The 18,569-nt window shown below is 45.7% G+C and overlaps 1 protein-coding gene across 1 annotated transcript; it reads left to right on the forward strand.

The window, feature by feature from the left end:
* The first annotated feature begins 14,796 nt into the window (after nt 1-14,796).
* On the forward strand, nt 14,797-15,711 carry LOC147956167 (uncharacterized). The gene has a single exon (XM_087538198.1). The coding sequence runs from the start codon at nt 14,797-14,799 to the stop codon at nt 15,709-15,711; it is 915 nt and encodes a 304-aa protein (XP_087394324.1).
* The last annotated feature ends 2,858 nt before the right edge of the window (nt 15,712-18,569 follow it).

Consider the following 18,569-nt stretch of genomic DNA (forward strand, 5'->3'; position numbering starts at 1 on the left):
AGGGCTGACGCAGGCTTGTGAGACATGTTGGAGTAGAACTGACAACCTTCACACTTGTCGACTATTTATTGTGCCATCTCATTTGCTCGAGGCTAGTAAAATCCCGCTCAGTATGCTTTGGCCATAATGGTCCGAGAGGACGCATGGTGACCACAGGTCCCCGAGTGGATATCATTGAGGATCACTTCACCTTCTTCAGGTGTTATGCATTTCTGGCAGACTCCGGTCCCACTTTCTCTGAACAACTGTCCTCTTATCATGGTGAAGCCCTTAGATCGACGGACGATCTGTCGAGCATCTTCTTCATATTCTGGGAGTTCTCTTCTAAGAATGTATGCGATATATGGTACCGAGCTCTTCGCAATGCTGAAAGCTGCGGAGGTAGAAATCAAAAAGGAGCATCAAGTGTTGATGGTTAACAAGACCACTAGTTTCAAGAAAAAGGGCAAAGGGAAGAAGAAGGGGAACTTCAAGAAGAACAGCAAGCAAGTTGCTTCTCAGGAGAAGAAACCCAAGTCTGGACCTAAGCCTGAAACTGAGTGCTTCTACTGCAAGCAGACTGGTCACTGGAAGCGGAACTGCCCCAAGTATTTGGCGGATAAGAAGGATGGAAAGATGAACAAAGGTATATGTGATATACATGTTATTGATGTGTACCTTACTAGAGCTCGCAGTAGCACCTGGGTATTTGATACTGGTTCCGTTGCTAATATTTGCAACTCGAAACAGGGACTACGGATTAAGCGAACACTTGCGAAGGACGAGGTGACGATGCGCATGGGAAACGGTTCCAAAGTCGATGTGATCGCGGTCGGCACGCTACCTCTACATCTACCTTCGGGATTAGTATTAGACCTAAATAATTGTTATTTGGTGCCAGCGTTGAGCATGAACATTATATCTGGATCTTGTTTAATGCGAGACGGTTATTCACTTAAATCAGAGAATAATGGTTGTTCTATTTATATGAGTAATATCTTTTAATGTCATGCACCCTTAAAGAGTGGTCTATTCTTATTGAATCTCGATAGTAGTAATACACATATTCATAATGTTGAAGCCAAAAGATGCAGAGTTGATAATGAAAGTGCAACTTATTTGTGGCACTGTCATTTAGGTCATATCGGTGTAAAGCGCATGAAGAAACTCCATACTAATGGACTTTTGGAACCACTTGATTATGAATCACTTGGTACTTGCGAACCGTGCCTCATGGGCAAGATGACTAAAACACCGTTCTCCGGTACTATGGAGAGAGCAACAGATTTGTTGGAAATCATACATACCGATGTATGTGGTCCGATGAATATTGAGGCTCGTGGCGGATATCGTTATTTTCTCACCTTCACAGATGATTTAAGCAGATATGGGTATATCTACTTAATGAAACATAAGTCTGAAACATTTGAAAAGTTCAAAGAATTTCAGAGTGAAGTTGAAGAACATCGTAACAAGAAAATAAAGTTTCTACGATCTGATCGTGGAGGAGAATATTTGAGTTACGAGTTTGGTGTACATTTGAAAAATTGTGGAATAGTTTCGCAACTCACGCCACCCGGAACACCACAGCGTAATGGTGTGTCCGAACGTCGTAATCGTACTTTACTAGATATGGTGCGATCTATGATGTCTCTTACTGATTTACCGCTATCGTTTTGGGGTTATGCTTTAGAGACGGCCGCATTCACGTTAAATAGGGCACCATCAAAATCCGTTGAGACGACGCCTTATGAACTGTGGTTTGGCAAGAAACCAAAGTTGTCGTTTCTTAAAGTTTGGGGCTGTGATGCTTATGTGAAAAAGCTTCAACCTGATAAGCTCGAACCCAAATCGGAGAAATGTGTCTTCATAGGATACCCAAAGGAGACTATTGGGTACACCTTCTATCACAGATCCGAAGGCAAGACATTCGTTGCTAAGAATGGATCCTTTCTAGAGAAGGAGTTTCTCTCGAAAGAAGTGAGTGGGAGGAAAGTAGAACTTGACGAGGTAACTGTACCTGCTCCCTTACTGGAAAGTAGTACATCACAGAAAACTGTTTCAGTGACACCTACACCAGTTAGTGAGGAAGCTAATGATAATGATCATGAAACTTCAGATCAAGATACTACTGAACCTCGTAGATCAACCAGAGTAAGATCCGCGTCAGAGTGGTACGGTAATCCTGTTCTGGAAGTCATGCTACTAGATCATGATGAACCTACGAACTATGAAGAAGCGATGGTGATCCCAGATTCCGCAAAATGGCTTGAAGCAATGAAATCTGAGATGGATCCATGTATGAGAACAAAGTATGGACTTTGGTTGACTTGCCCGATGATCGGCAAGCAATTGAGAATAAATGGATCTTCAAGAAGAAGACTGACGCTGATGGTAATGTTACTGTCTACAAAGCTCGACTTGTCGCGAAAGGTTTTCGACAAGTTCAAGGGGTTGACTACGATGAGACTTTCTCACCTGTAGCGATGCCTAAGTCTGTCCGAATCATGTTAGCGATTGCCGCATTTTATGATTATGAAATTTGGCAGATGGATGTCAAAACTGCATTCCTGAATGGATTTCTGGAAGAAGAGTTGTATATGATGCAACCGGAAGGTTTTGTCGATCCAAAGGGAGCTAACAAAGTGTGCAAGCTCCAGCGATCCATTTATGGACTGGTGCAAGCCTCTCGGAGTTGGAATAAACGCTTTGATAGTGTGATCAAAGCATTTGGTTTTATACAGACTTTCGGAGAAGCCTGTATTTACAAGAAAGTGAGTGGGAGCTCTGTAGCATTTCTGATATTATATGTGGATGACATATTACTAATTGGAAATGATATAGAATTTCTGGATAGCATAAAGGGATACTTGAATAAGAGTTTTTCAATGAAAGACCTCGGTGAAGCTGCTTACATATTAGGCATTAAGATCTATAGAGATAGATCAGGACGCTTAATTGGACTTTCACAAAGCACATACCTTGACAAAGTTTTGAAGAAGTTCAAAATGGATCAAGCAAAGAAAGGGTTCTTGCCTGTGTTACAAGGTGTGAAGTTGAGTAAGACTCAATGCCCGACCACTGCAGAAGATAGAGAGAAAATGAAAGATGTTCCCTATGCTTCAGCCATAGGCTCTATCATGTATGCAATGCTGTGTACCAGACCTCATGTGTGCCTTGCTATAAGTTCAGCAGGGAGGTACCAAAGTAATCTAGGAGTGGATCACTGGACAGCGGTCAAGAACATCCTGAAATACCTGAAAAGGACTAAGGATATGTTTCTCGTATATGGAGGTGACAAAGAGCTCACCGTAAAAGGTTACGTTGATGCAAGGTTTGACACTGATCTGGACGATTCTAAATCGCAAACCAGATACGTGTTTACATTAAACGGTGGGGCTGTTAGTTGGTGCAGTTCTAAACAAAGCGTCGTAGCGGGATCTACATGTGAAGAGGAGTACATAGCTGCTTCGGAAGCAGCGAACGAAGGAGTCTGGATGAAGGAGTTCATATCCGATCTAGGTGTCATACCTAGTGCATCGGGTCCAATGAAAATCTTTTGTGACAATACTGGTGCAATTGCCTTGGCAAAGGAATCCAGATTTCACAAAAGGACCAAGCACATCAAGAGACGCTTCAACTCCATCCGGGATCTAGTCCAGGTGGGAGGCATAGAGATTTGCAAGATACATACGGAACTGAATGTTGCAGACCCGTTGACTAAGCCTCTTCCACGAGCAAAACATGATCAGCACCAAGTCTCCATGGGTGTTAGAATCGTTACAGTGTAATCTAGATTATTGACTCTAGTGCAAGTGGGAGACTGAAGGAAATATGCCCTAGAGGCAATAATAAAGTTATTATTTATTTCCTTATATCATGATAAATGTTTATTATTCATGCTAGAATTGTATTAACCGGAAACATAATACATGTGTGAATACATAGACAAACAAAATGTCACTAGTATGCCTCTACTTGAATAGCTCGTTAATCAAAGATGGTTATGTTTCCTAACCATGAACAATGAGTTGTTATTTGATTAACGAGGTCACATCATTAGTTGATTGATCTGATTGACATGACCCATTCCATTAGCTTAGCACCCGATCATTTAGTATGTTGCTATTGCTTTCTTCATGACTTATACATGTTCCTATAACTATGAGATTATGCAACTCCCGTTTACCGGAGGAACACTTTGGGTACTACCAAACGTCACAACGTAACTGGGTGATTATAAAGGAGTACTACAGGTGTCTCCAAAGGTACATGTTGGGTTGGTGTATTTCAAGATTAGGATTTGTCACTCCGATTGTCAGAGAGGTATCTCTGGGCCCTCTCGGTAATGCACATCACATAAGCCTTGCAAGCATTACAACTAATATGTTAGTTGTGAGATGATGTATTACGGAACGAGTAAGGAGACTTGCCGTAACGAGATTGAACTAGGTATTGGATACCGACGATCGAATCTCGGGCAAGTAACATACCGATGACAAAGGGAACAACGTATGTTGTTATGCGGTCTGACCGATAAAGATCTTCGTAGAATATGTAGGAGCCAATATGGGCATCCAGGTCCCGCTATTGGTTATTGACCGGAGACGTGTCTCGGTCATGTCTACATTGTTCTCGAACCCGTAGGGTCCGCACGCTTAAGGTTACGATGACAGTTATATTATGAGTTTATGCATTTTGATGTACCGAAGGTTGTTCGGAGTCCCGGATGTGATCATGGACATGACGAGGAGTCTCGAAATGGTCGAGACGTAAAGATTGATATATTGGAAGCCTATGTTTGGATATCGGAAGTGTTCCGGGTGAAATCAGGATTTTACCGGAACCCCCCGGGAGCCATATGGGCCTTAATGGGCTTTAGTGGAAAGGAGAAAGGGGCAGCCCAAGGTGGCTGCGCACCTCCCCCCTCCCCTAGTCCTATTAGGACTAGGAGAGGTGGCCGGCCCCCGTCTCCCTCTTTCCCCCTCGGGGAATCCTAGTCCAACTAGGATTGGGGGGGGGGGAGTCCTACTCCCGGAAGGAGTAGGACTCCTCCTGCGCCCTTCTCCTGGCCGGCGCCCCCTCCCCCTTGGCTCCTTTATATACTGAGGCAGAGGCACCCCAGAAACACACAAGTTGATCCACGTGATCTATTCCTTAGCCGTGTGCGGTGCCCCCAGCCACCATATTCCTCGATAATACTGTAGCGGAGTTTAGGCGAAGCCCTGCTACTGTAGTGCATCAAGATCGTCACCACACCGTTGTGCTGACGGAACTCTTCCCCGACACTTTGCTGGATCGGAGTCCGGGGATCGTCATCGAGCTGAACGTGTGCTTGAACTCGGAGGTGCCGTAGTTTCAGTGCTTGATCGGTTGGATCGTGAAGACGTACGACTACTTCCTCTACGTTGTGTCAACGCTTCCGCAGTCGGTCTGCGTGGGTACGTAGACAACACTCTCCCCTCTCGTTGCTATGCATTACCATGATCTTGCGTGTGCGTAGGAAATTTTTGGAAATTACTACGAAACCCAACAGGTGGTGGTCGGGCGCGGTTCGCGAGCGGACGGGCAGGCCGATGCGTGGCCTACACGCGGCGGGCGCGGGGTAAGGGAGCGGTGAGGGGAGCGCCGGCGCGGGGAGCAGCAGCAGGGAACTGCGATGGTCACGAGGCGCGGGTGACCGGGTAGACCGAGAGCTCGGCCGAAGCTCGAGCGCCGCAGTATGGCGCGGTAAGCGGCTACGACACGACAGAGGGAAACGGAGGGGAATGAGAGCTCATAGTGGGGGCGCACGGGGTCCGGTGACAGATTAGTAGCAACAGCGGTGCGGCAACGATGATGGACGACGGCGGCGACCCGATGAAGAAGAGGGAGCGGGCGTCGTCTTGGATGTCCTCGGCACCGTCACGGTGGTGCAAACGAGGCCGCGGAGTACGACGGTCCTTCTGGACACGCTAGCGGGTCTCGGGGTCGTCGAGGAGCACGCGGACGGCGACGACGACGGCGAAGGTGGTGCGTCAAGCGGAGCGGCTTCGGGCGTCCACGGGCGTGGCGTCAACGGCAACAGGGTGCCGCGGCGGAGCGGATTTGGCGAGAGGGGGGAGGGAAGGAGGCGAGGTGGATCTGGGAGCAGGAGAGGAATCGAGGGGACGAGGGGGAGTCCTTATCCTCTGCCCGACGGCGCCGGCGAGATGGTCAGGGGCAACCCCTCCCCTGTAGCGACGCGGTTAGTGGAACAGGGGAGGTGGGTGAAGGGAATGGTGGGCCGGTTGTGGCCAGCCCAGGGGGTTAGGTGCCGGATGGCCCAGTTGGCCTGGGGTTTTCTTTTTAACTTTTTATTTCTTGTTTGTGTTTTTGTTTTATTTTGTTTTATTTATTTTCACCTTAACTTAGTTTAAGTAAAATGTAAAACTAGTTTCTAAACTAGTATTACTATTTATACCTCTTCCACAAAAAGTTTCGTACTCTAATAAATTAGTTTGTTAGAAATTATAAAAGGCATTTACATAATTGTTTAAGCCACAGTTTTATACACAAAGGGCATTTAGACATTTTGGAAAAATGATAGTTCACTACCAATATTATCAAAAGAATATTTGCCACATGATGAACATATTAGATTTCATGTCTACCAAATATGAATTTTTGACTTTAGATTGAATTTGAATTTGAATTGTGATTTGGATCAAATGAAGAATAGCAACAGTAACATGATGACATGGCACCATTAACAAGGGATTACTGTAGCATGACACTAGGGGTGTTACACCAGGGAGCTCTCTGAAGGGCAGCGACGCGGACAAGGCGACGCCACCGCCCTCGCCGGTCGATGCCGGCATCACCACGGGCGAGGCACGGGCACACTACACCGACATGTTGATGGAAGAGCGCCACCACCCTCGCCTGTCCAAGCTGTCCTACGCCGCTGCACGCGAAATCTGCCACGAGCGGTGGTGGCTTCGTGTCGGACGTGCCCTGCCTCCACGGTGACGAAGCCAACATGTCGGTGGGTGCCCTCACTGCAGCGGCGGAGCATTTAATGGGTGGCCAAGAGGCCGTCGTAGGCAGGGGCGAATCCAGAACAAAAATATCCCGGTGTCCACATGCACATCATCTCTACTCCTAATGTTTCAGTCCGTACGTGGTTTCGTTCGCTCGTACCCTTCCCATCCCATCGAACGATAGGCCACCCCTCGATCCCATTCCACTTTCACCGTTTTTTTTATTTTTTTATTAACCGAGACTATCCCAAATAAACCCCACAAAGGCCAAACAATATTAATCGATGACATCCTTTCCAAACAATAATAACCTTTCCAAATAATACTTTCCATACACAATAGGAATCAAATATTAACCGATGGCATCCTTTCCAAACAATAATAACCTTTCCAAAAAATATTTTCCATACACAACAGGAATCAAATATTAACCGATGGCATCCTTTCCAAACAATATTATCCTTTTCAAATAATACTTTCCATACACAACAGGAATCAAATCGCATCGCAATCGCAAACAGATATACAACGCCAATCAATCTTTTCGTTCTTTCCATCTTACACCTCCAATGCCCAAAAATAAAGCGACCAATCATACTCTGTCCATCTCATGCCTTCCATATACAACAACAAACCAATTTTCAAAACGTTTCTGAGCGGGACGGGCGAGGCCTGTTTCTCCATGCTTCCAGGTCTCGGTTTGGGATCCTACCAGTTTGCCATTGGAGCGGGTGGGCGAGGCCTGTTTCTTTCAAAGTTTGCCATCAGAGCAGGAGGCACCGGTGCCGCCGCGGCTGCGAGCAACAGGTTAGCACCTACTGTTGTTCGACCAAGTTTGAACCATAGGGCAGTAAGTTGTGCACGCTTCACGATTTCTAACTTTACCTTTGTTGGTGAGTGCCGCAACTGTTCTTATGTAGTAGCCCCAACTGTTCATTATAGCCCCAGCGATGCACACATGGCCTTCTTGTATGAGCGAGGCATCGAGCTGTTAGATTTAAGGAAAAAATGGTATTAGAATCGCTGTAAAAGAGGTAAATCTCTGCGATTAGAATCTATACTCCTGTTCTTGATATGGACAAATGCAAAGCTTCGATTGTCACAATTTTTATAGATGGCAGAGTGTGTAAATCACTTTTTAGTAAATCACCAGTTTTGTTCTACAATGCCATATGGAGATATACAGTAGTTATCAACTGTTTTCTAATAACTCTTTCCTCAAATAGTATGCAAGGGGGTGAAAAGGTTACTGCCCTGTTCCGATGAGCTCACATATTTTAATGTGGCCCATTAAAACTCCTTGAGCTTCTTGCTGGACGTGACTTCATCATTTCTAAAATATCTTCCAAACTTTTATGTTTGTCTCTTCAATGAACTAGGAACCCAGGTAGTGATGCCTCGCTGGGGTATTGGTGAGCATGTGATGAGTTTTCTGCACGTTTTATAACCTGATGAGTGCATTCAACAACATAAATCACTTCAGTACCAGGGGAAAATCAGCAAAACTAAAAACTATTTAAAAGCAGGAAGGAATAAATCCAATGCAAGCTTCCATTGTCACAATTTTTATAGATGGTAGAGAGAGGGCGTAAATCACTTTTTAGTTACAGTGGTTCTCAAATTATGTAAATCACTTTTTAGTAAATAACCTTTTTAGTTCTACAATGCCATATGGAGATATACGGTAGTTCTCAACTGTTTTCTAAGAACTCTTCCCTCAAATAGTATGCAAGGGGATGAAAAGGTTACTGCCCTATTCCGGTGAGCTCACAGATTTTAATGTGGCCCATTAAAACTCCTTGAGCTTCTTGCTGGACGTCGACTTCATCATTTCTAAAATATCTTCCAGACTTTGATGTTTGTCTCTTGAATGAACTAGGAACCCAGGTAGTGATGCCTCGTTGGAGTATTGGTGAGCATGTGATCGGTTTTCTGCACGTTTTGTAACCTGATGAGTGCATTCAACAACATAAATCACTTCAGTACCAGAGGAAAATCAGGAAAAGTAAAAACTATTTAAAAGCAGGAAGGAATAAATCCAACATTTGTTGCATATATATGTTTAGTTATCACAAATATTGAGGGTTTAATCTCTGGCGCTTCCTTAGTGTTGAGTCATGGGCTTTCCAAGTAGTTGATGTTAATGGGTCTGAGATATTGTAGGTTAAAGTATGTTAAATATAGTAGATGGTACTTGTTGATCTGTTTTTCCAATGATAGTTGTCTGTGACAGTGATGTCCTCAAATGACTTGACCCCGTTTGGTTCTCGGTGGGAAAGGGTGAATCTTTATAAGCAACACCGACAGCGACAAATGGAGGCAACAAATAACCTCCGACGCCCTCTTGGTGATATCACCAATGTTGATATACTCCCGAGCGAGGGTCCAGGTATATGGAATTTGAACAATATTGGTTTTTACTAATTTGATTTCAAGATTGGTTTATACTAATTTGAAAAATCCCTTTTTGCAAGCCATGTGATGTGCCCCACAACCATCGAGCGGCTTGTTTATTCGTGAAGCAATAATACCATCTCCCTCAACCATTGAACTCCCCAAAGGGAGTCCAGGTATAACTCATCAGCAAGGTTTGAATGCCTCTGATATTGGTTTTTACTAATTTGAATAATATTTCAGATGCCATTGCATCTGACCCACAACCGTCAAGCGGCCTGGTTATACATGAAGCTACAATCCCCTCTGCTGAAACCATAGAACTCCCCAAAGGGAGTCCAGGTATATCTCGCGGTCCACTTGCTCGTAATCTGGTTTGTTTTATCATTGATATATTGTAGCCCTCATGGTGCATGATTGTAGCGGTAAATACGATTAACCTGTAGCTCCAGTCAACCGTGAGATCATTTATCTTGAATGTTTTGGTTCAGATGCTAATGTGTATATACATGTGTACAATAACAGATCCAGCTACAAGGGCCCGGGATGCCAAGAACGCACGGAGAAGAGCAGCTTATAAAAAGAAAAAAGAAGACCAAGGGTACCAAGAACAGATCGATAAGTTGAACACATGCAGACGGGAATCTTACCAGAAGAAGAAACAACATGACACAAGAGAACAAAGAGAAAATATAAATGCACAGAGGCGAGCAGCTTATCAGAAGAATAAACAAGACGACGCAAACACTGGTCATGTCTTATCACAACAGCAAAGAGATATTGTAAATGCAAAGAGGCGAGCCACTTACAAGGAGAAGAAGGAACAAATAAACACGCATAGACGTGAGACAGATCAGAAACATCGAGATAGCTTGACACGAGTGCAGAAAGGGGAGATGAGTGCTCAGCACCGACAACGGGAGAAAGCTATGCGGAACACCCCGTGTGCTGAATCCATTGCGATGCCTCGTCCTGATTTAGCAACCTCAGCTGCGGCAAGCACATGCGGTCACACCTTCAAAACTTATGGTATTTCTCGCATGTGTACTCCACATCTTTTTTTCGTATGCATTAAACAAATATTTACTTGCTCCGTATCGGTGTAGCCGCCTACAGTTGCAGTACGGTGGACGATAATATCGTCATGTTGGATCCTGCGCAACAATCCCATGGTGAACAAATAGATTATGCTCCTACCGTCACGTCATCCCCCACATACATTCGCAACACCGAAACTGATGGTAGTTATCCCATCAGTAATCAGCTTTCATTTTTTAATCATTCAACAGTTATTTATGATAATTCATAAATGTTGCAGGTGCATACCTAAGTAGAATCTTTGGTGACGGTGCTGTAGATGGCGACCTCATCGAAAACGATGATCACCTAAAAAGTGTCGACCAGCAAACCAGTGATCTGCTAACAATAGCGGATAGTGCAACTGACGAGCAGAGGCATGAGTCCAGAGCTCAGCTTAGGACGACAGAGCGAGCTTGCAAGGGAGGTATGGCGGCGAAGAAGCGTCAGGAGAAAATTGTCAAGCGAAAATCACCAAAGGTTCCACGTGGTGAGAGGAAGGCTCTGCTAGATCGTCGTAATGAAAGCTTTGCAAGTAGGGTGAAGACCCGAACCGCCAGGACCATCTCCATACCGAAAATGAGCTCAACGGGACAACCAACCATACTTGAAGCACACGGTGCCTCAACCTCATCTAGCACGCCGGAGTACACGATCAGGAGTGAAGGTAACACTCCCATCCTTACTCTCCTTGCATCCCTTGACACTGAACCCTCATTTATTGATACGGCACCTGCGCAGACGACATGGACGCTTGCCTTAGTGGTCTCATGAATGATAATGCCAACCCTGACAACCTCTTCGATGATGAGTATTACATGTTTGCTGGTGGAGGTATGTACACTAGCTTGAGCAAGATCCACACGTTGGGAGTATCGCATTAATTAGAAACATTGTTTGCCGGCTCGGTTGTTGATGACATGGAGCACGACGAATTGGAAGACTCAAGTCACAATACCTATGTCGACCATGATCCATTGGACTATGTGTACTCAAACCTCCCCGACAGTACACACATCCTCAAGCATGCCGCGAACTGTGACCATTGCAAGGCCAAGAAGTTTGTGTCCGAGGCCCCAGGATTCTGCTGTCGCAATGGGTAGATCGAGCTGAAGCAACCGGAGCCCATCCCGGAGCTAACGAGGCTTTGGTCTAGCACGGATGCGGACTCTAGGCATTTTCGGGAGAACATACGGTTCTTCAACGGCCACTTCTCCTTCACAACTCTCGGCGTCAGCCTGGATGAAAGCTACACAAACATGAAGTCTGGGGTGTACACCTTCCGGGCGCACGGCACCATCTACCACAATGTTCATTCCTTCGGGACAACATCCCGTCCAGAGCATCTACAGTTGTACTTCTACGACGACGACCCCGGCCTAACCCATCGCCAGCCTGCCACCAAGAAATTAGATCATAATGTCATCAAAAAGTTAGTGGACATAGTCAAGGAAACCCCGTACTCCCAGCAATTTAGGAGTTTGGGTGCCCACAGGGACAACCTCGACGATTACATGATAGACCTCAACACGGACCACAGACTAGATCAAGGGAAGTATAATAGACCTCTATCATCGGAGGTAGCTGCAATTTGGGTGGAGGGCACGGACCTAGCGAAGAGGTTTGATTGGAGGATTACACTTGGCGGGAATGACAACCAGAGGCACAGTATACATGTGAAGTCTGGCTCGTATGACCCGCTCTCTTACCCATTATTCTACCCAAGGGGTGAGCTTGGTTGGCACCTGAAACTACCTAAACGTGATGTCCCTTGGACGGTTGTGCAACAATCAAGAGGTAGACGTGATGATGATGATGATGATCAGGATGCAGGTAAGCCTTATGCGTATTCTGTCGTTTAGATGAATTGTATAGTTCTCGTATGAATCCTAATGTCCGCGTTACTCATCCATATGCAGAGGGGAATAGCAGGTTATGCGTCTCCGTGAGAGACTACTACTGTTACATGCTGCAGACACGACCTGGTATATTCAATCCCATACTCTGTGGAGCATGATTGCTCCAGCAATGGGGGTGGACATGTACATCAAGATTGAGAGTTGTAGGTTGAAATAGTACAGGAAGAACCAGACAAAGATCCGTGCCGACCTATATAAGGGAGTTGTTGATGCAATTACATCTGGGGAGACCCGAGCAAGCGCTGTTGGAGTAAGGATTGTGCTCCCTGGAACGTACCCAGGTGGCGACCGCGACATGAAACGGAGACATATGGATGCCATGGCAATTGTCCATACCTATGGGAAGCCTGACATCTTCTTGACCATGACCTGCAACCCTAACTGGGAAGAGATAATGAATGAGTTGCTTCCTAGTCAGACAGCGCAAGACCGACCTGATCTTGTGGCTCGTGTGTTCCATGGCAAGCTAGAGGCTATGAAAGAGATGTTGTTCAAGAAGAATATCCTGGGCGTTGTTGTCGCACATGTATACGTAGTCGAGTTCTAGAAGAGGGGCCTCCCCCACGCACACTTTTTGTTGATCATGGATTCTGCCTATAAGCTTGTCGTTCCGGAGCAGTACAACCGACTCATTTCTGCCGAGCTCCCAGACAAGCAGAGGTATCCTGAACTCCATGCCTTAGTACTGAAACATATGATGCACGGACCATGCAGTGCTCTCAACCCCAAAAATGTGTGCATGCAACAGAACGAGTGCAAGTGCAGATACCCGCGACCATTCAATGAAAACACGGCACAGGGCAAGGACTCATACCCAGTTTATCATCGTCGAGATGATGGTCAGCAGGCTAAGGTCCGAGGTAAAATGTTGGACAACAGATGGGTTGTGTCGTATAACCCTTACCTTCTGCGGATGTTCAATTGCCACATCAACGTTGAGGTTTGCTCCAGCATAAAGGTCGCCAAATACCTTTACAAGTACATATACAAGGGCCATGATAGGGCTTCTTTCAGCATCGACCAGCCCGACACCGATGGTAACATTGATGAGATCAAAAGATACGTAGACACGAGGTGGGTTACTCCTCCAGAGGCGATGTGGAGGATATTTGGCTTCCCCTTGTGTGCCAATGACCCACCTGTCCTACAGTTGCCTCTTCATCTCCTGAATATGCACAGGGTGGCATTCAGTGAGCAAGCTCACTTGACCGACGTAGTCGCCTCTGACAATGCTTCCAAATCCATGTTGACAGAGTATTTCAAAGCTAACCAAAAACACCCGTGGGCTAGGAATATATTGTACAAGGATTTTCCTGTAAGGTTCACATGGCAGAAGGGTAAGAAGTATTGGAAAGAGCGGGTGGAGCGTTATTAGATAGGTCGAATTGTGTCTGCCAATCCTGCCGAGGGGGAGCGATACTATCTGCGTGTGCTGCTAAACGATGTTGCTGGCAAGACATCCTATGAGGACCTGCTCACCGTGGACGATAGGCTATGCGGGAGCTTTAGAGAGGCTGCCGAAAGGTTGGGACTCATCGAGGCAGATAACACGCTCGACGACTGTCTTACCGAGGCAGAGCAGTGGGCAATGCCATGTTCTCTCAGGAGGCTCTTCGCAACAATTTTGGTGCATTGTGAGCCGGGCGACGTGCGTGGTTTATGGGATAGGCACTTCGAGCCTATGTCTGATGACTATCGCCGATCACACACGTGCCCGGTTGAGGTCGAGCAGATGGTGTTGATTGATATTAGGGGTATGTTGCAGTCCATGGGCAAAGACACAGCTGATTTCGCTCTTCCAAGCATTGATGATTAGTTCGACCCAACCGAGGGCGAGGCCAGAGAGGTTATCGAGGAATCCACCGTCGATTTTGACATCAACGACACTAAATTGGCATCATCGCTAAACTTGGAGCAGAGGGTTGCATACGACGAGATACTAGCTGCAGTTGAACGTGGTGATGGGGGGTGTTCTTTGTTGATGGCCCGGGAGGTACAGGGAAGACCTTCCTGTACAGGGCGCTACTCGCCAAGGTTCGAAGCGAGGGAACATCGCTATCGCTACCGCGACGTCATGCGTCGCCGCTTCTATCATGCCTAGAGGTAGGACTGCCCACTCGAGGTTCAAGATCCCATTAAGCTGCGACGACGGCGCCTCATGCACCTTCACGAAGCAGAGTGGTACCGCCAAGCTACTGAGGATGGCCTCATTGATACTATGGGACGAGGCCACCATGACTAAGCGACAGGCGGTCGAGGCACTGGACAACAGCATGCGCAACATCATGGGAAGACGAGACCAACCCTTTGGAGGTAAAACTGTTGTGTTTGGCGGGGACTTCAGGCAGGTTCTTCCAGTCGTCAGGAGGGGATCCCGGGGTCAGATAATCGATGCAACCCTCCGAAGTTGACATCTCTGGAAGGGTATGCGCCAGCTAAGGCTCGTCACCAACATGAGGGCTCATAATGACACCTGGTTTGCGGATTACTTGCTAAGGGTAGGCAACGGCATCGAGGAAGTTGACGATCAAGGAAACATACGACTCCGTGAAGATATTTGTGTGCCGTCTACAGGCGAGGGTGACGACCTGGAGAAGCTGATTGACCATGTGTTTCCGATACTACATGACAACATGTCCGATCCGAATTACATGACTTCTCGCGCAATCCTCTCCACCACGAACGACAACGTCGACAAGATAAACATACGCATGGTAGAACGTTTTCCGGGAGAAGAAGTAATCTACCATAGCTTTGACAGTGCAGAGGACGACCCATATGGCTACTACGCTCCCGAGTTCCTTAATGGATTGACTCCCAACGGTCTGCCTCCGCATGCACTCAAACTGAAGCTCAACTGCCCTATCATACTTCTGAGGAACATTGATCCGGCTAATGGTCTGTGTAACGGGACGAGGCTTGTGGTGCGAGGTTTCCAGAGGAACGCCATCGACGCAGAAATCGTGATTGGACAACACGCGGGTAGGAGGGTTTTCCTTCCTCGAATACCCCTATGCCCGTCTGACAACGACATGTTTCCATTCAAGTTCAAGAGGAAGCAATTTCCTGTAAGTCTTAGCTTTGCTATGACGATTAACAAGGCTCAAGGACAGACGATTCCGATCGTTGGCGTGTACCTACCTAATCCGGTGTTCTCTCATGGTCAACTCTATGTCGCATTGTCTCGAGCCACCGTGAAGAGAAATATAAAGATCCTCATTGAGAAGGAGAAGGAGAATGGCAAGAAGCAAAGCAGTAAATCAAAGAAGCGAAAAAGACCTGCCTTGTCCTTACAGACCTCAATGAAGAACATCGTCTATAAGGAACTCCTTACAGGCTGAAGTCCGCTCTTAGATATGACATGGATTTACTCTTATGCTACATATAATTTGGTGCTCTTCGGTGTTCTTGTACATATCTCTATCTTTGGATGTTACCAATTGAACTTTATTATGTTTATACTACAAGTCAAGTAATAATAATATTGCCTCGAATTTGAGACTTTGCAAGTTGCCAAATTTTTCTGTATGTGACATTATTTTTCGTTTTGCTGGTTTGCTTATGTATAGTATTCTTTTATTGTTTTGTAATCAATCATCTACTACATCTAAACTCGGCTTTGTTTTCCTACACAAATATTGCACACTGCCTGGGTCACTCTGTTGTTGTAAAACTAGACTCCACTGTAGTGTTCTACATGAGAGAAATATTTATGATGCGGCCCCAAAGCAGGCACAGGCATTGTTATTTATTTATTTTTACTATGTTATTTATTTCCCTTAAGCAGAATAACTCTGGTTGCTTGATCATGACCAGAGGCTATCTTTGGTATTAGAACTACAGTTACACCAATGGGTTATTTGCATCTCAAGTTAAATTAGTCACTGTTAATCAACAATGAAATGTGGCCGTTGGTTCTTCAATAATTGATGGTACAGATGGGCAAAGCAGCAATTATATACCACACTGGATTAATGGTACAGGTGGTGAAAGCAGCAATGATATACCACACTGGATTGATGTTACAGATTGGACCCAAATACCTCCCTGAATTTTTTTTCAAAGGGTGCGATACTGGACCACCACACAATATCGAAACTACATCTTTATATTATTTATCATATGTGGAGGTCTCTGTATAGTCTCTTATTTCCCCCTTAATTGAATTTTATAATCCTTACTTTTCAATACATATCTGGACATTGGTGGGACAGAATGTAAACATAAAAAATATAGAATTCTTGTTGAGATTAATATGCACCTTTATTACATCCAGGGACAGGGTCTTGGAGAATTTTCATCCGCTTGGTTATTTTCTCACGCCGTGCCAATAAAAAAAGTAGACTTTCAGCGACCAGATTTGTAGCTTCTGTAATGGGGAGTGTGAATGTGTATCCATGGGGTGTATAAGAATACGCAAATTCAAAAAGAATACATTTAGAATAGTCAAAACTGGAAATTGTGCATTGAATTGACCCTTTCTGCAAGGCTATGGTTGTCAGTTGCTTGACCCCTTCTTGCCCTCACATGGATGAAACCTTGCTTTGGTGGTGGAGGATTTTGATCAACAGCCTTAGTAGTATTTCTTGAATCAGTTTCATCATCTTTTCTGAAACTACCAGTCTCATCATTGGATTTATGTGCCTTGAAACACTTTGCTTCTGTGTCAGTCTGCACATTAAGATTCCAGTGAATTAGCGATTAGGACAGACGGGAGAAAGAACAATGATCACTTGCTCTCTGCATAAGCTGTGTTGTGGGCATTTTTCTTTATTACTAGAATATAACAAAAATATTGTAAACCACCTTCTGGCCTGCCAAGTGAAACAACTATTAAACTGTCAATCGGCACAGCACAGCTTTTATAAGGGGAACAAAAATGGCACTACTAAAATCAAATATCACATATGACAATAATGATAGCTTGCAGACCATCACGAATATGATGCCTGCTAAAATATCACAGTAGGTTATCATGTTTATACTCAATCTATACTATACTCACTGGACGATTTATACTCCCTCTTCAGTTATAAAAAAACACAGTACTCTGTATTCCTGAGTAGTCTCATTGCGAACAATAATATTACACGAAAATATCACAAATATATTAACTTTGATCTCTGTTACTAATTAGGAAGAAGGTCATTTCTACTGAAACCACAATGACAATGTCAATACACTGCAAATGCCAGTGAACCTGTAATCCCAGTCCACGTCGTCGGATGAGTGGAGGAAGGGGATGGGAGGGGGCGGCGGTGGGAGAGAGGGAGCCGGTTGTGCTTGCATCTGATCGCCGTCGGCGTGGACTGGCCGTAGTAGGCGTGGGCGGGGACGCCGGCGTGGGCGCACACGAAGTGCTCAGGGCGGTCAGCGTGTACCGCCTCCGATTGCCGTCGGCTGTGTGCTCGGAGAAGAAGCCGAGGGAGGCGAGCAGGCGGAGGAGACGCTCGAGGACGGACGGGTCCGGGTGGCCCGTCGGGAGCAACTCCGCGGCCGAGGGAGAGGAGTGGACTGGCCGCTGCCTGATCTCTCGATCTGCCACTTCTCTTTTCTGATGAGAACAGGGGAGGGGATGAGAGGGCGCAGCAGTGGGAGGTGAGGGTGGAGGTGTCACGACCGGTTTTCCGGACATAAATTTCCAGAAAATGGCCGTTGTGCTCACCAGCCCCAGGATTACTGTTAGCTGACGAGGCACCAACTTGTTACAGAAATTCCAAGCAAAAGTACAAAATGTGTAGTACAAGACCATTGTGGCCTATGAGTACATCAAATGGTTTTCTAGTGGTCGATGGCGGAAGCGGTTTGTGAATCATCAGTGTATGGGACTCCATTTCCCACGGGAACAGCTGACCAGGTTAACTCCTATCTTCGCGAGGCTGCTATCACCGTTGCTTAGTTTCCGGGGCTGTCACCGCAACGCTCCTCTCCATGCAGAAATCCGGCCAAGACAATAGCCAGGGACAAGCCAGTGAGTACTTTGAATGTACTCGCAAACATTATGAACACTGGGATAATATAATTGATAATCATGCACTGAAATATTCTATGATCACATCGTCAGTCACAAATAAAATATCTTTTATGCATGCAAGCAGTTTATTTATATGCAACATGAATAAGCAATAATGGAGTGGGAAATAAAATGCCGCAGTCGGGCGTCTGTGCGACACCACATAAAGGGCTTACAAAGTAAATA

Source organism: Triticum urartu, unplaced genomic scaffold (genome assembly GCF_056163025.1).
Source record: "Triticum urartu cultivar PI428250 unplaced genomic scaffold, HENAU_Tu73 scaffold1, whole genome shotgun sequence".
Taxonomy (NCBI): Eukaryota; Viridiplantae; Streptophyta; class Magnoliopsida; order Poales; family Poaceae; genus Triticum; species Triticum urartu.

Excerpts from the sequence above, each read along its gene's own strand:
- LOC147956167 (XM_087538198.1), top strand. The coding sequence starts at position 14,797 with ATGCGCCAGCTAAGGCTCGTCACCAACATGAGGGCTCATAATGACACC.